This window comes from Saccoglossus kowalevskii, chromosome 2 (assembly GCF_978046115.1).
Source record: "Saccoglossus kowalevskii chromosome 2, keSacKowa6.1, whole genome shotgun sequence".
NCBI classification, from domain to species: Eukaryota; Metazoa; Hemichordata; class Enteropneusta; family Harrimaniidae; genus Saccoglossus; species Saccoglossus kowalevskii.
Window position 1 is genome coordinate 15,226,528 of NC_140642.1, and position 17,451 is coordinate 15,243,978.

At 37.2% G+C, this 17,451-nt stretch overlaps 2 protein-coding genes across 2 annotated transcripts in view; both read right to left on the reverse strand.

The window, feature by feature from the left end:
• Positions 1-5,150: 5,150 nt before the first annotated feature.
• LOC102808649 (cation channel sperm-associated auxiliary subunit gamma-like) overlaps positions 5,151-17,451 on the reverse strand; it is a 59,133-nt gene continuing 46,832 nt past the window's right edge. The window contains exons 20-23 of the mRNA XM_078011821.1: positions 11,895-11,994; positions 6,813-6,960; positions 6,622-6,696; positions 5,151-5,345 (exon numbers count right to left, since the gene is read on the reverse strand). Of these exons, the coding sequence (XP_077867947.1) occupies positions 5,230-5,345; positions 6,622-6,696; positions 6,813-6,960; positions 11,895-11,994 (439 nt within the window). The 3' untranslated portion in view covers positions 5,151-5,229. The remainder of the gene's footprint in view (positions 5,346-6,621; positions 6,697-6,812; positions 6,961-11,894; positions 11,995-17,451) is intronic.
• Positions 12,862-17,233, reverse strand: LOC102800872 (uncharacterized). The gene is made up of 3 exons (XM_085492002.1): positions 16,975-17,233; positions 16,290-16,402; positions 12,862-15,092 (listed from the first exon to the last, which is right to left on the reverse strand). Exons 1-3 carry the CDS (start codon positions 17,229-17,231, stop codon positions 13,501-13,503), a joined length of 1,962 nt encoding a protein of 653 aa, XP_085348128.1. The 5' UTR covers positions 17,232-17,233; the 3' UTR covers positions 12,862-13,500.

The following is a 17,451-nucleotide window of genomic DNA, read 5'->3' on the forward strand; positions in this document are numbered from 1 at the left end:
CAACTGTAAAATAAAAGTATAGTTCATATATAAAGTGCACTAGTATGTGTCAGATTAAAACAAACACCATCAGCTGTGCACATTATTTCTGTCAGCGAGTTACATTCTGATGCATTGAAAGTTTCCATATTGTCAATTCTTCTTTATTTCCTCAGTGAGGCCCGCTGCGTGACAATCCCTGATTGAAACCCATGTAACACTGCTAGCATTGTAGCTCGATTTCCCCCCAGTGTAATGGCTGTCGTACACTGTGTTGTACGCCAGTACGACCGAAGTCGATCAATAGTCTGTCTGAGAATGGATTTTTAGTTGCAATCCATTTTAAAGCGGGGGAGTCGTCACCTACGCATGCGTCAGGTGGCGATAGCGTGTATTTGTTTACAAACAAGCTTCTACCCATGAGCCTTTGCGTTCTTAGCGTGTGTGGTTATCATCGCTTGGGACTTAATCCCGTGCGTGCGCAGGTGACGACCCTTCCGCTTTAACTCAATGCAACGATTATCAACAAAATCAACGACCTGCGGTTAATACCTGCTTGCCGTTGAGCCTGGATAGGACTCAATTTATACACAAATACATATTATTACATTAATATATGAGATAAATATATACAATGATATTTAAAAAGAAAACATTTGCCTAGACTCAATTTCACTAGTCATAATATATTTTGTAACAGCAACAGCGATCTCCGTGATAAAGGAACGGAGCATTATATCTGGCGTGCTGGATGTGTTACAATTTTAAAGCAGACCACCATTTGTTTACTTGATAATGCGTATTCTAGGATACTTGGCGATCTGAGTGCCATAAACTTTTCTGTCAAATTGTTGGTGCACCATTCTGATGAATCGCGCCCTCCAGTGACATATTGCTTCTGTGACGCCATAATGACGTATATAGGTGAAGGAAATGTCGCTCAAATCGGGGGCGTTGTTTGGATGCGTAGTCGTTCGTCATCTGGAATATATTTAAATCTCACAAGAACATAATTTTAATTGATAGATGACTATTTATCAAAATGATATCGACGCTGTGAACGACCTTTGACCCATTCACGTCATCGAAGTAACCTTTACGAAAGGTGCATTGTCTGCCATATTTTGTTAGCTAATTATTATTATGATTCTAGACTAGTCAGTCCAAGCTTTGATAATGGCTCACTCCTGACTAGCAATGGTCGAAATTCCGGGACATTGAATTATACAAGGCTACCGCTTGGTGGCGCAGTTGGCTACGTAGTTGGACACATACAGTTGCGAAAACTATAGGAATATTTAATCGACAGTCCGGGTAAAAACTATAGCATTGAGATAAATAGAGCACACAATTGCTTGAAATTGATCGAGATTATAAATATAGTTTTATGCACTAAGATACATGGAAATTTAAAATATTTTTTGCACTAAAAATAAGATTACATGGAAATTTAAAATATTTTTTTTTTAAATAAATTTTAAAAAATTAATGATATCTTCATGTTATCCCACGTGACACGCCGTGCGATCAGAAACAATGTATGAATTCGTCGTATGAACTGCCCTGGACGTGTTGTTGGCCAAAATGCAGTTAAAAAGAATTTGACTTGTTTTATTCAACATTCTCATGCAGAGTAAGGCATGGTCGTTGGCCTGTATAATCTTAATCCTACACAGGCTGCTTTGCTACTTACTCCCGGCATGATAATGTGTATAATTCAATAACGAATTTAAACTAAAACATCACCAATAAAAGTACATGTGTTGCAATGTACTTATATTGACAATGCCACTAACAATGAACGATACTTACATTGTTGCACGTTTCGCTTTGAGTTGAATCCAAACAATTATTTGAAATATAATTTACGAATCCTGCCGCTGCGCTGGGACATCATTTGTGGTTGATCGTAGTGAAATTAACAAATCTCTGACCTCTGTCGTCTACTTAAATTAGCATAATATACTAAGAGATCGGCCAATCACACAGTGAAATAATTTTTAATCTGTCGTATTTAAATCCCTAAAATGCGTGTCTGCCACCAACTAATAATTTAAACTAAAAACAGCTTAGCTATAATAAATAATAGACGCTTCCAGTGCATTGGATTCGCGAAACTTTTATTTTCACAACGTATATATAAGCGTAAATAACGATGAATTAGTTTATTATGTATGCACTCTATTACTCTAAAGTCATAACCCTTCTGTACTTTTACTAGTATAAATTAATTTACCCACCTTCAAGATAATGGAGTCCAGTCTGGTCGACGAAACAGGCGTTGTACACCATACAGACTATAGTACGAATTTGACGTATCAATCAGACTTTTATTCAGTCAAGTTGCTACTTCTATTGACTGCAGTATTGTTAGTAAATATATTACATGATTGTCATTAATATCGGACTATATCCATCAAGCACACAGCTGTTGCATACCGCATATACGCATGGTCTTTCAGGAAGAGTAACTCAGTCGAGTACATTCACATTTGTCATGGCAACCATAGTCGCAATCAAACTTAAACCTTCGATAACCTATTGTTATCTGCAATTTCGCTCGATTTATTGACTGTTTTGGTGGGCTGTTGTTTTATTCCGAAAGTCAAAGAGAACAGATTGAAAATATCCAGTGCACGGAATAAGCCGCGCCCGCTATAGTATGGCTACGTCCCGTTAAACACTATGAAACAAAATCACGTTCATTTGTTTATGATCAGCGCTAAGATTGATGTAAAGCTCCCCTATACAGATTGCTATTTATTGGAAGTTTGATCAGTAGTAACGCTTTGTAATTTGCAATGAAACGTCGCATATCATTATCACTTCGGGTAGCCAACCAAAGCTGTAGAAGTTTAACCGGTGGCGCTTGCATATTCATTTTAAAAAAGGTATTAAATTGGTAGTGGAAAAACGTGATGAGCTTTACCATGTGGAAACTGTTGAATATAATTCTATAGAAATCGTTTATTGACCCACGTTTAATGGCAACGCCCAGGCTACGATAGCAATATTATACATTTCATATTATCAAACATCTTTCCCGCCCTCAACGGTCACGGTGTCCGCTGGGGTGCTATTTTGTATATCCGACTTTCCAATTAACGTAACCATCAGATAGTTGGATTTATCATTTATAGTAATGTACGTCAATGATATCATGTATTTCTGTGAAAGATCTAAACATCTTGATAAAAACACAAGTACCTGAAGTTGAGTTGAACACTAACAATAGTATAATGTGCAGTAAATACACACTTACAAGGACTAGCTGGACATGCGCAACTCACAGTAAGCATAATGCTAATATTTCATTTGTACTAATTTTGAACGAGTATACTAATAAAATGCACGATTCTCACATGCCATCACACATTGAGATTCTTTGACTGTAATTTGGGGGCTGTCACTGCAGCATGCACAGCCTTGCTTGGATAACACAGTCTTGCCACAGTCAATGCTACTGACTGGTGTTTTGGCAACAATACTTATGTCACCCACTTCCAAGGTTGCCTTAGTGACCTCTCAGATGCAGTTACCCTGTTGTCCATGTCATGATGCAACTCAAATGACTGAGGTGCATCATGGGACTTGGCCACTAAGACACCTGCGTATGCAGGGAGAGACCCCTCTCCTTATACTGGCAACCATGCGTCTTGCATCTTTTATTCTTCTCACATCACATCACAACAATATTAAGTTATCTCTAACTGAGATTTCCACTTGTTACAAACCCCAGTGATTGCCAGGATGCCAAAGTGTATTGAAGGTGTTCAAACAGGATCACCATTGATGGATGATGCAGAAACCAATCGTCTACATACAGGTAATAGAAGATGTTCCTTGCTTTTGTCTTATCTACCACTTTCATGAGATCAGTGGGACAGATGTGCGGACGGACACACAAACTGCAAAGACTCCCATTGTGTGCTTTGCATACAGGAGTTCAGAATTGAACGAAATACCCTGAAATGGTATATCGATTCCTCTGATGCAACCTTAGAAATGGCTGTACTAGTCTAATAAGCTTGCACCAAAGAATAAGCTTGCACCAACACCGTAACCTCAGGGTTGTTTACACACACTGGTAATAACCAGCATGTAGGAAACAAGGCATCAACCAAACGATGCCTGAAGAAAAAGTCTGATGTAGACTGTTGATGTGGAAAATCAAACTGGCAAATCACTTGTAGCAGCACAGTAGACACTAAAATTCAGTAAAGCCAATAAATGGATAGCTCTCATATTTATTATAAAACAAGTCATTGTTCAGTTTTTAGTGACTGTCAACATTAGCGTCAAATAATTATTTACATTCATATGACAGCCATGATACAAAGTGGAGCCAGTTTATTTGTGTGATTCTTTCCGTTATTCTGCCCATGGCAATCATAATTCATTTCCAGCACGAACATGATGATTAACTTTCTTGAATCAGATTCTTAAATAAATGTATGTGCAAATGTGTTGCATGATGTTAGAACATGATCAGCCCAGCCATGTTAGCAATATGAATCCCAAAACAGTATTTATTGATAAACAAAATGGTCATCAGTCAGCCATTTTGAATCAAATCTAGGAATAAAATGATGTGCATCGATTATGATTAAAGAACATAACAAGTTTGAATGAATTATGCCCATGCACGACTGAGATCCGGTTCTGAAATGGCGAAAATACCGGTACTTGATTTTGATGAATTTTTAGCACTAAAATGGCAACCATTCAGCCATCTTGAATTGGACTATGAAACAAATATGTATCATGTATGATTTTATGCGTTATGTATGTGTTAAGTTTGAATGTGATCAGTCAAAGCATGTCAAAGATGCATTTGGTAAAACAAAATGGTCACTATTCGGCCATTTTCAATTCGATATGAAAAAAAAGATGAACATCAAGGACCTATTATGTTCAATGCACAACCGAGGTCCAGTGATTGATTTTGATGACTTAGCATTAAATGGCCACCATTCTGTCTTCTTGAATTGGATCATGTGTGTGAGTTTTCGGACTATGTCCCAACAGGGACTAATTAATGGCCCTTCCTGGAGCTGGGAAAAATGATGGAAATGTACAATGTTCCTTGTATTTACCAACATGCAATGATTTTGCAGGGAAGACAGGATAAGCGCATGTACCTCAATTAAATTATATATGCAAAAAAAATATAAAACAACACAATTCATTTTATTTCAAGTTCAACTCTGGAATGTAACAAATATGGGAATAAAAAATAAACATGATGCTTTATAGATTATGAATCCGTTGTTCCTCCAATTTTTTCTTTAAATTTCTCTTGTGAAGAGACGCTGCAGAGTCAGATGCAGCACCCCTGTCAGAAACATGTAACTCACTTGTACTTCCTACAAGATGAAACATAAAGAAAATATAACTCATGTTGAAGAAATAAAATGGAAGAAAAGTACAACTAAAATAAAATACTAGGTAGGTAGGATAAACAAGCAGCCTCTCGGCTGAGATAGCTCCGCTGTTAGCAATGCACATTTCAATTAAAGAACAGAAGATATCATTAGAAAATGAACAATATGCATAGTATCAATGCAATGGGACTTGCTGTTTTCAACAAGAATTCAAAAATATAATTTTTAACCATAAATTATTGTGGTTTTTAACAAGAAGAAAATATCACTTTTTACCAAAAATGACAAAAATATTCACCAAAATTAGAAAATTAAAGATATCATTACAAAATGAACAAATCTGAGAGAGATTCACATGTAGTACCTATATATGTAATATCAAAGCAATTGGACTTGCGGTTTTTAACAAGAAGTCGAAAATATCACTTTTACCAAAAATGACAAAAATATTCACCAAAGTTAAAGAATGGAAGATATCATTTCAAAATGAACAAATCTGAGAGAGATACACATGTAGTACTTATATATGGAATATCAAAGCAATTGGACTTGCGGTTTTTAACAAGAAGTCGAAAATATCACTTTTTACCAAAAATGACAAAAATATTCACCAAAATTAGAGAATTGAAGATATCATTACAAAATGAACAAATCTGAGAGAGATACACATGTAGTACCTATATATGTAATATCAAAGCAATTGGACTTTCGGTTTTTAACAAGAAGTTGAAAATATCACTTTTTACCAAAAATTACAAAAAATATTCACCAAAATTAGAGAGTTGAAGATATGATCATGAAATGAACAAATCTGAGAGAGTACATACATACAAGGTACATATACACCAAGTACCAAAGCATTCAGGCTTGTAGTTTTCAAGAAGAAGTCGAAAAAGTAAAACATTGACATGGACGACTGACGCCGCCGAACAATCACTCATATGATAATCTCCGCTCGACATAGTCGACAACAGAGCTAAAAAACGAGATGAATGGATGAATGGACAGACACACAAAGATATACAGAAAAATGCCTGTAAATGTTGCCATTGCAGAAAATTTCCACTAATCTGACCATGAAAGTCTGAGGACATTTTATTTTAGGTTGTTTTCATGATTGAAATGGCTGCTACTTGACCAATTTTGATCATATTGTGAAACGAAATGACATGACATGATGCCAATTTTGAGTATTAACCTTCTGAAAAAGGGCTATGGACAAAGATACAGACAACTACGAAGTATGAAATGAGCATACCTTTATTGAAGTTATCCCTGGATGGAATGAGATGATGAATGGCTATGACTTCTTCATCACTGCTATCATACATATCTAGTTAAATGGAAAACAACTTATTTATTAAAACTAGAACAGAATACAAGAAATCTACATATTTAACCCATTTTATAAATAACAACTTAAAGACCTGAAAAATTTGCTTAGTTTACCTGAGGCTGATCGGGACTCAGATAGTGATTGTTCGAGCTCTTCCAGCTCCATTTCGACATTTAAAACTTTACTCTTGAAACGCTTCCAAACATATCGATTACATATCAGATAGACTAATATATAACTACAACACAAACCAAAAGTTACCTGTAAAATCAAATAACAATATTTATATATTATTTTCATTGTTCACATTCGTTACTTTATTCATTCAACTTGTCTAAATTAAGGATTAATTAAGGTAAAAATGTCTAATATCTAATACTGTTGCATGTTTTCATGCATGGAACACACACTGGCGACATTGGAGATGCTATGGGATGTGTAGCATGTTTTCATGCATGGAACACACACTGGCGACATTGGAGATGCTATGTGATGTGTAGCATGTTTTCATGCATGGAACACACACTGGTGACATTGGAGATGCTATGGGATGTGTAGCATGTTTTCATGCATGGAACACACACACTGGTGACATTGGAGATGCTATGGGATGTGTAGCATGTTTTCATGCATGGAACACACACTGGTGACATTGGAGATGCTATGGGATGTGTACGTAGCATGTTTTCATGCATGGAACACACACTCTGGTGACATTGGAGATGCTATGGGATGTGTAGCATGTTTTCATGCATGGAACACACACTGGTGACATTGGAGATGCTATGGGATGTGTAGCATGTTTTCATGCATGGAACACACACTGGTGACATTGGAGATGCTATGGGATGTGTAGCATGTTTTCATGCATGGAACACACACACTGGTGACATTGGAGATGCTATGGGATGTGTAGCATGTTTTCATGCATGGAACACACACTGGCGACATTGAAGATGCTATGGGATGTGTAGCATGTTTTCATGCATGGAACACACACACTGGTGACATTGGAGATGCTATGGGATGTGTAGCATGTTTTCATGCATGGAACACACACTGGTGACATTGGAGATGCTATGGGATGTGTAGCATGTTTTCATGCATGGAACACACACACTGGTGACATTGGAGATGCTATGGGATGTGTAGCATGTTTTCATGCATGGAACACACACACTGGTGACATTGGAGATGCTATGGGATGTGTAGCATGTTTTCATGCATGGAACACACACTGGTGAAATTGGAGATGCTATGGGATGTGTAGCATGTTTTCATACATGGAACACACACTGGTGACATTGAAGATGCTATGGGATGTGTAGCATGTTTTCATGCATGGAACACACACACTGGTGACATTGGAGATGCTATGGGATGTGTAGCATGTTTTCATGCATGGAACACACACACTGGTGACATTGGAGATGCTATGGGATGTGTAGCATGTTTTCATGCATGGAACACACACACTGGTGACATTGGAGATGCTATGGGATGTGTAGCATGTTTTCATGCATGGAACACACACTGGTGACATTGGAGATGCTATGGGATGTGTAGCATGTTTTCATGCATGGAACACACACACTGGTGACATTGGAGATGCTATGGGATGTGTAGCATGTTTTCATGCATGGAACACACACACTGGTGACATTGGAGATGCTATGGGATGTGTAGCATGTTTTCATGCATGGAACACACACTGGTGAAATTGGAGATGCTATGGGATGTGTAGCATGTTTTCATACATGGAACACACACTGGTGACATTGAAGATGCTATGGGATGTGTAGCATGTTTTCATGCATGGAACACACACACTGGTGACATTGGAGATGCTATGGGATGTGTAGCATGTTTTCATGCATGGAACACACACACTGGTGACATTGGAGATGCTATGGGATGTGTAGCATGTTTTCATGCATGGAACACACACTGGTGACATTGGAGATGCTATGGGATGTGTAGCATGTTTTCATGCATGGAACACACACTGGTGAAATTGGAGATGCTATGGGATGTGTAGCATGTTTTCATGCATGGAACACACACTGGTGACATTGGAGATGCTATGGGATGTGTAGCATGTTTTCATGCATGGAACACACACACTGGTGACATTGGAGATGCTATGGGATGTGTAGCATGTTTTCATGCATGGAACACACACTGGTGACATTGGAGATGCTATGGGATGTGTAGCATGTTTTCATGCATGGAACACACACTGGTGACATTGGAGATGCTATGGGATGTGTAGCATGTTTTCATGCATGGAACACACACTGGTGACATTGGAGATGCTATGGGATGTGTAGCATGTTTTCATGCATGGAACACACACACTGGTGACATTGGAGATGCTATGGGATGTGTAGCATGTTTTCATACATGGAACACACACTGGTGACATTGAAGATGCTATGGGATGTGTAGCATGTTTTCATGCATGGAACACACACACTGGTGACATTGGAGATGCTATGGGATGTGTAGCATGTTTTCATGCATGGAACACACACACTGGTGACATTGGAGATGCTATGGGATGTGTAGCATGTTTTCATGCATGGAACACACACACTGGTGACATTGGAGATGCTATGGGATGTGTAGCATGTTTTCATGCATGGAACACACACACTGGTGACATTGGAGATGCTATGGGATGTGTAGCATGTTTTCATGCATGGAACACACACACTGGTGACATTGGAGATGCTATGGGATGTGTAGCATGTTTTCATGCATGGAACACACACACTGGTGACATTGGAGATGCTATGGGATGTGTAGCATGTTTTCATGCATGGAACACACACACTGGTGACATTGGAGATGCTATGGGATGTGTAGCATGTTTTCATGCATGGAACACACACTGGTGACATTGGAGATGCTATGGGATGTGTAGCATGTTTTCATGCATGGAACACACACACTGGTGACATTGGAGATGCTATGGGATGTGTAGCATGTTTTCATGCATGGAACACACACTGGTGACATTGGAGATGCTATGGGATGTGTAGCATGTTTTCATGCATGGAACACACACACTGGTGACATTGGAGATGCTATGGGATGTGTAGCATGTTTTCATGCATGGAACACACACACTGGTGACATTGGAGATGCTATGGGATGTGTAGCATGTTTTCATGCATGCAACGAGGTATGTACGACCTAGAAATAGTGCCGTATGCGAGTACCAAGTTGCGAGTCGCAAGTAGCAAAATATGCCATATGCTAGTGGTAAAAACGGCATATGCGAGTGGTAAAATGTATCGTTTGCTAGTAGCAAAAAAGCCCTATGCGAGGGGTAATACAAAGGCTTGTAACGTTTGCTTATAATATAACAACGTACGTTCAATTGTGTTTTATCACAGTAAAATCAAATATTTAGCATGGTTATGAAATGATGTGTAGATGGTTGGTTGAGATTGGCATGATGCTGTATCAAAAAAGTTCGTTCAGTCGTTTGCATAGAATCGATGTCTGCTCTTCACGAAATTGCACAGGAAACGTGAAAGCTCAATAATTTAATAAACGGCCATGACCAGCCTGCACACTCCGCATAACATGTGAAAATTGTTTTTTCTTTCGGTAAAATTAGTATGAACCCGTGGTCAGCGATTAAAGAATCATAGAATTATAAGTGTAGTTAGTAACGGGTGCATGTTCACCGAAGGGTCACAGAATTCTTGTGTGACGCGCCGCCGTTTAAATGAAGACAATGGCAGGTTTCAAAAGTAGTCACACCTCGGAGAGGTGTTAAATTTGCCACAACCCAAGTGTTAACTAGCACACAATTCCATAATGCATAGTATTCAAATTTGATCCCGGTTGCGTGTAAATACATTCCATGTGTGAGGGACGTCTCGTAAACATGCGGACTTACCACTCAACATGCACTTTATTTCTTTATTACGTACTATGTATTATGGAATTGTGTGCTAGTTAACACTTGGGTTGTGGCAAATTTAACACCTCTTCGAGGTGTGACTACTTTTGAAACCTGCCATTGTCTTCATTTAAACGGCGGCGCGTCACACAAGAATTCTGTGACCCTTCGGTGAACATGCACCCGTTACTAACTACACTTATAATTCTATGATTCTTTAATCGCTGACCACGGGTTCATACTAATTTTACCGAAAGAAAAAACAATTTTCACATGTTATGCGGAGTGTGCTGGCTGGTCATGGCCGTTTATTAAATTATTGTGCTTTCACGTTTCCTGTGCACTTTCGTGAAGAGCAGACATCGATTCTATGCAAACGACTGAACGAACTTTTTTGATACAGCATCATGCCAATCTCAACCAACCATCTACACATCATTTCATAACCATGCTAAATATTTGATTTTACTGTGATAAAACACAATTGAACGTACGTTGTTATATTATAAGCAAACGTTACAAGCCTTTGTAGGGGGGGGGGGCAAGGGTTATTTTCGTTCAACGTAATTGCAATATTTTTTTGTTCGTACTACGTAAATTGAAAAAATAAATTCCGTAATTCTGTAATCACAGGCTAGACGTACAACGTAATCGATCAACTATTTTTTTCGTACACTGTAAAAATGTGTCATTTTTCTCGGTACGTACAAGAATTTACATCCAAATAAAAAAAATCGTAAAGAATAATCCAGGGAAATTACATTATAGAAACTGTAAAACGACTAGATGACAATTCACTACAAAATTGAATGTCAAGACGTAAAAGGCCCTCTAACCGAATGAAGAGCATTACGAGGGTAATATGCGCGTGCATCTCTACACACGGCGCAGCAATGGCGGAGAATTTGAGCCGGAGAGCTCTTCGGACCATTCAATGTTCCTTTTTTTTAACACTGTAAACTGTAAAAACGTCTTTTTTTCCCTTGTAAATTGTAAAAAGCCCTTTTTATTTTCCGTAAAACTGTACCAGCTACCCCCCTTGCCTCCCCTCTTTGTATTACCCCTCGCATAGGGCTTTTTTGCTACTAGCAAACGATACATTTTACCACTCGCATATGCCGTTTTTACCACTAGCATATGGCATATTTTGCTACTTGCGGCTCGCAACTTGGTACTCGCATACGGCACTATTTCTAGGTCGTACATATCTGATGCAACACACACTGGTGACATTGGAGATGCTATGGGATATGTAGCTAGATGACATTTATATACTCACACCAACAAGGATATATGACAGATGCAAACTAGGTCGGAAACCATGAACTCGAACTATAAAGTGAATTGTGTGTTCACAGAAAGTAGAATCATCTATGTCTCTAAAAAAGAAGGGAAAGGAGCTGTGTTAACTGACATAATGATGGAAACCTAAGTTATTTTGTGTTTATTGACATATTTATTGTCTTCATTCAGGGTTACTAGAAGAACGGTTAGGAAACTCTATTGTTAGATATGCTATTTACCAATGACTTCATTTTGATGCGTGTCCAACCATATTGCTAGCGTCGTTCGTTTTCTATGCGAGTCCACTAAATTGAAGAAATAGGGCTCATTAAGCCGTAAGATAGACATATAAGTGTCACTGACTTCTGTGCGAATGTTTTGTGATACTCAGGGTTTCATTGTTCTCGAAAAAAATGAAAATACAGATAGTTTGTTTTGTTGACAGATCCCTTACCGAATCAGAAGAGAGAAAACACATTTTAAACATGTTGAAAATGCGTTTAGAATACATTTAAATCTCAAAATGCCTTTTAAACACATTTGAAATGAGTTTATTTGAACACAATATTTTTTGTAAAAATGCGTTGGGGGGAAAAAAGGTGTTTTAAACATGTTTTTTTCAATCTCTAACGAAATAGCACTCACTGACTATGAGTGGAAGTTTTTCAATGCATTGTAAATGCATTTTTAATACATTTATTTCAATCTTAGTCTGAATCCACCCACAATGGTGAGCTCAATGACAAAGTCCAATTCAAACACACAAAAAAATACATTTGAAATGCATTTATTCCACACTTTAATTTTTACGTTATTCATGATTGCTACTTTTATATTCTGTAACCTCCAGTATGACACAGACATGGTACTTACTGTATGTGCATCAACAATTTAAAAGTGAACTACCCCCCCCCCCCCCCCCCCCCCGGTAAATCGCATATTCACAAAGAGAGCCTTCAATATTAACTTGCATGTATATATTGACAGTTTATTCAAAATAAAATCTATGAATTTGCATAAACAATGGAATATTAAACATGTTTATATTTGAATGAGTCTTAAGAAAACACATATGCACCAAGTATCAAAGTAATAAGAATTGTAGTTTTCAAGAAGAAGTTGAAAATTTAAAAAGTTGACATGATCAACGACACCGGATAATCACTCGAATGATAAGCTCCGCTCGACAAAGTCAACAGCGGAGCTGAATAGCACAAAATAGGACATGTAGCTTCTACACGTATGAGAAATGGTGAATTTTTGGTTTTGAATTGTTCAAAAAGAATGGATGCTACTTCTATCAGCCATTTAAATCAGATCAGTGAACATATGTATTGAAGCCTCATGTTTGTAAAATCTGAACGTCCAAAATATATATGTACAGGTAGGTACAACTGTAAACAAAATGGCCTTTTCAATGTGTGATATAAATACACATAAATTGAAGATGAAACAAGTGACCTGATAGTGGACAGAACTCATGTTATTGCTGAAGCAGTGTTATTGTCAAATACATTAACCAGACAAGACTAGTACAGGGGTATGCCATAATTCATTTATTCATTACTAGATTTTGGGATTTTAACTAAGTTCTCAACTACTCATTCTTTTTCAATATTGTTTGGTATAAGGCAAATAAACTCGCACTCTCTGTGACCACAGTTTACAGATATACAGCACTGTGTGATGCTGTGAATTGGTATTGCACAAGGAAAGGTGTTCTCTCTAATGACTGGGATTATATGTGGCAGAGTAGCCCCACTTATATCATCATGTACCAGATGTACATCATGCTTTATAGAATACTTATTAATGATAGCTCTATATACTGGGTTCAAACATATACAATTAGAATCGCATAACACTTGGCTTGGGCATTTCAAAATACACTTTGCATAATATTTAACCTGACCATATTCAAGACCATTATCTCCGTCATACTGAATAGTATAGCTATTTCGACGAGTAACTGCTTTATAATCTTGACTGTGAATGATACTACCATGAATTTGGGCTCTTTTAAACTTGAATACTGTATGAATATCCCCAGACCTTATGCTTCTTCTCAAAGCTTGCACCTCAGATCTAGAGGGATTTATTTTCTCCATCCCACCAACACTACAAACACCATTTGAAATTGTTGTTTTAGAAGCAACTATCTTTCTATTTTCAGTGAGTTTTTTGTAGAAATCATAATGAAGTGAATCAGGAGGTAAACAAAATTCTAGTTCTGGTATTTTCTGTTGAATGGAAACTCCTGTGACTATTTGTTGCGGCATGCTTTGAGTCCCATGACAGAGATTTCGCAACTGTCCGTTGTAGTCTTCATAGTAGAAACATGACATGGACCAAAGAGGACCTAAGCATTCAACTCTTTGAGAGAGATGCAACAATAGATGCACATTTGATGTTTCATAGCGTGCTCCATAAAGTGTTGAAATTTTGAAGCAAAAGTGCCTTAATAAACCTGATGCCTTCTTTAGTTGCATTGGTGATATAGATGACTGTAGCAGAATAAAAATAGCTTCAACAAGTAAGCAATAATGTTGGAAATATTCATTTGGCAAAATTTTCCATAGCACAGGGATGGAGTAAAAAAGAAGAAAATTTCTAAATTCAGATGCCTTCCAATGAGAAAGTTCATTAAAAATGTTTCTTGGAGCACGTGTTATTACATGGGGTGGTTTAATTCTAAGAATTTTTGTATCAATCAGCTCAAGTTGATTTCCTACATACCATGGGTTGTCCTTATTTGTTTTGTCAGTCCAAAGGATTAGCAACATTTTTGTTATACCCAAGCAAACACAATGCATATAATCTGCACCCATGCCATTGATCATATCAAACTTAGGGACATGCAAAAACCAGCTAACTCCTTTTACTCCCATCACAGCTGAAGAATTCCCTTGCTGAGATTTAGTGAATGCTTCCATAGCATGCTGCCTTGTTTCCAGCAGAGTTCGCAGCTGGTCATGTCCAGTGGAACTGTTATCAGTGTTGAAGGGATAAGCCAGCATATGGCCCTTTTGGCCTGTTTTAACAGTTGCTCCCTTTGTTAAACAAAATGGGCAACCGAAAAACCCATTGAACTGATTCAGTTCCATGAAAATACATCGCACAGGTGAGTCAAACACTGAGCTGAGGAGAATGCCCTTCACCAAGACTTTCTTCCCTTTAACTGAAACACCAATTCCTGAAAAGAAAAAAAAAACATGGCTTTGAATATAAAAGCTAGATTACATTTAATTTTGTGATAATGTCAATAATGTCATGATAATGTCGGCTGTATAATGAAATATCATTGAAATAATATAAACAACTGTGGTTTATGTTGCAGCTTCTAACTGAAATTTAAAAAAACCCACAAATATTCAAGAAAATTAATGTCACGTATATCAAATTTTAAACCATGAGGAACGGTTTCGGGAAGAATTATGCAGGGGTTTCACAAATGCATTTAATAGCAGGCCATTATCCTGTAACAAAAGGCCAACAAATAAAATAAAAAGGCTCTAGGCAGTGTGAAGAAGCGCTGCAGCGAGACCTGTGTTGGCAGTGGGGTGGGGGTGGGGGGTTATGGCAGAAAGTACTCTCATGTCCCAAATAAACATACCCTCGGCCAAATCTTCAAAATCTAATAAACATTATTTGTTATAAAAGTGTTGCAATTGTTGATTACCGGTAGTACTCAGTACTGATTATAATAACGTATAAAAAATAAATTTGTTGAATTGTTATGAAATGCAAGTAAAATTCAATTTAGTTTTATCGGAAGTGAATGATTTTAGTCACATGTAAACACTTGATGCAATATGATATCAGCCATATTTTTCATGCACATGGGTCCTGAAACAACTGTTTTTCTTCATCTGATAGGTCAAATCGCTAATTAACCAATCAAAATGCTGGAGGGTGCCGACATGTTCGAATTACCATAGCTCATTTAAATATGTTAATGCAGCTCAGCAACTTTATTGTGAATACAAAACGGAAGAGATTTACCGATGTTTTAGTGAGATCTTTTGGCTTTGATTTCAATGGGAAAACGGCATGATTTTTTTTTTAAGCATGGAATTTTTTAGGGAAAAAATAAACGTTCTGGTACGTTTATTTGAGACATGAAAATAGAGGGCTAATTTGGGCTTGTAGCCGGCCATATGGCCGATGGCTGGCACTTAATGAAACTCGTGATTAAGTCCAAAATATTGGTTTTGATCAAAAGATTTAAGATATTGATGAGGAAACCATACTAAACATCAAAGCACTCAGGCTACTGGTTTTCACGAGAAAGATGAAAATTGTTGATGGCCTCCAAACAGACACCAGATAGCAATGGAAAATGTGTCATCTTCAATGACAGTGGAGCTAAAAAAAATAAAGAGTAACTTACCAGTTGTAAACAACTCTTTAAGGGACACAGCAAATGGTTGCAAAAATGTTTTACATTCTGGTTTCTTAAAACCAAACCAAATACCAGCAAATATCTTGTTACACCTTCGATACCTAAAGATAAATGAAATTCAGACTGTATTCAAGTGTCTTGCAATTATTCATAGAAAAATTATTAATTAATGATAACACACAACTCAAGCCCTGAATACCACACATGTGACCCTATGATTGAAAGAGCTTCACTTCACTCTTCTACTGTAAATGAAATACTGTAAACTATTAAATTTCCACTCCAAGCAATTTTCTTGTTCTGATGATATTATGGCAAAATTTTGTGAATGACAACAGAGAAATTTTCACTGAAATTTGTCTTTTGCAGAATTAAAGCAATTTGAAGTATAAGATATTAAGTAATAACACAAACACAAGAGATATAAACACATTACAGTGAGGGCGAATGACAATTTCTGTATTACATGTATAAGATAAACACATTTTAACAAAAACAAATATATTTGTATATTTAATTTAAAAGCATTGTGAGTTTCTGTTTTGGAGAAGAGATTGAAAATACAAGTTTCAAATCCTGGTTTTGACCAAAAATACCCAAAATAATTTGTTTATACATGTACACCTCGTATAACACCAGTAATAATATTCTAGGATTAGAAAAAACAGCCTACCTCTCAGATGGCGGAAGCTCATTTATTGTATAATATACTGGCCATATGCTGAACTTCGAGGACCGGAATAGAGCAACACCATCAAAGTTCATCTGCAATGACAGATGTAATTCTGTTTTTTTCTGCTCTGCAGTTGAATGGTGAAAAAACCCATCCTCAGTGAAATGTTTCTTATATAGAATTCCATCCATAACATCTTCCACATTGTGCCTATGTCTCTTCTTTCTCTCTCTACAGTAGTTCATTTTATCAAGCATTTTATCTCCTGAAAATTAAAATAAGTCATTGTCAATGACAAGTCCCCAAGCAGTTTTTAGTGACTGTCAAAATTAGGGTCAAATAATTATTTACATTTGTGTGACAGACATGATGCATCAGTTTGAACAAAATATGTTTATGCACGACCAAAGATATGGTCAACAATATCCTGCTTGTAAAATGAATATCAATATTGCACAAACACTGTAGCAGATTCAA

Excerpts from the sequence above, each read along its gene's own strand:
- LOC102800872 (XM_085492002.1), bottom strand. The coding sequence starts at position 17,231 with ATGCTTGATAAAATGAACTACTGTAGAGAGAGAAAGAAGAGACATAGG. Across the intron at positions 16,403-16,974 it reads GAGCTTCCGCCATCTGAGAG|GTATCGAAGGTGTAACAAGA; the intron begins GTAGGCTGTTTT and ends ATTTATCTTTAG. Across the intron at positions 15,093-16,289 it reads TAAAGAGTTGTTTACAACTG|GAATTGGTGTTTCAGTTAAA; the intron begins GTAAGTTACTCT and ends TTTTCTTTTCAG.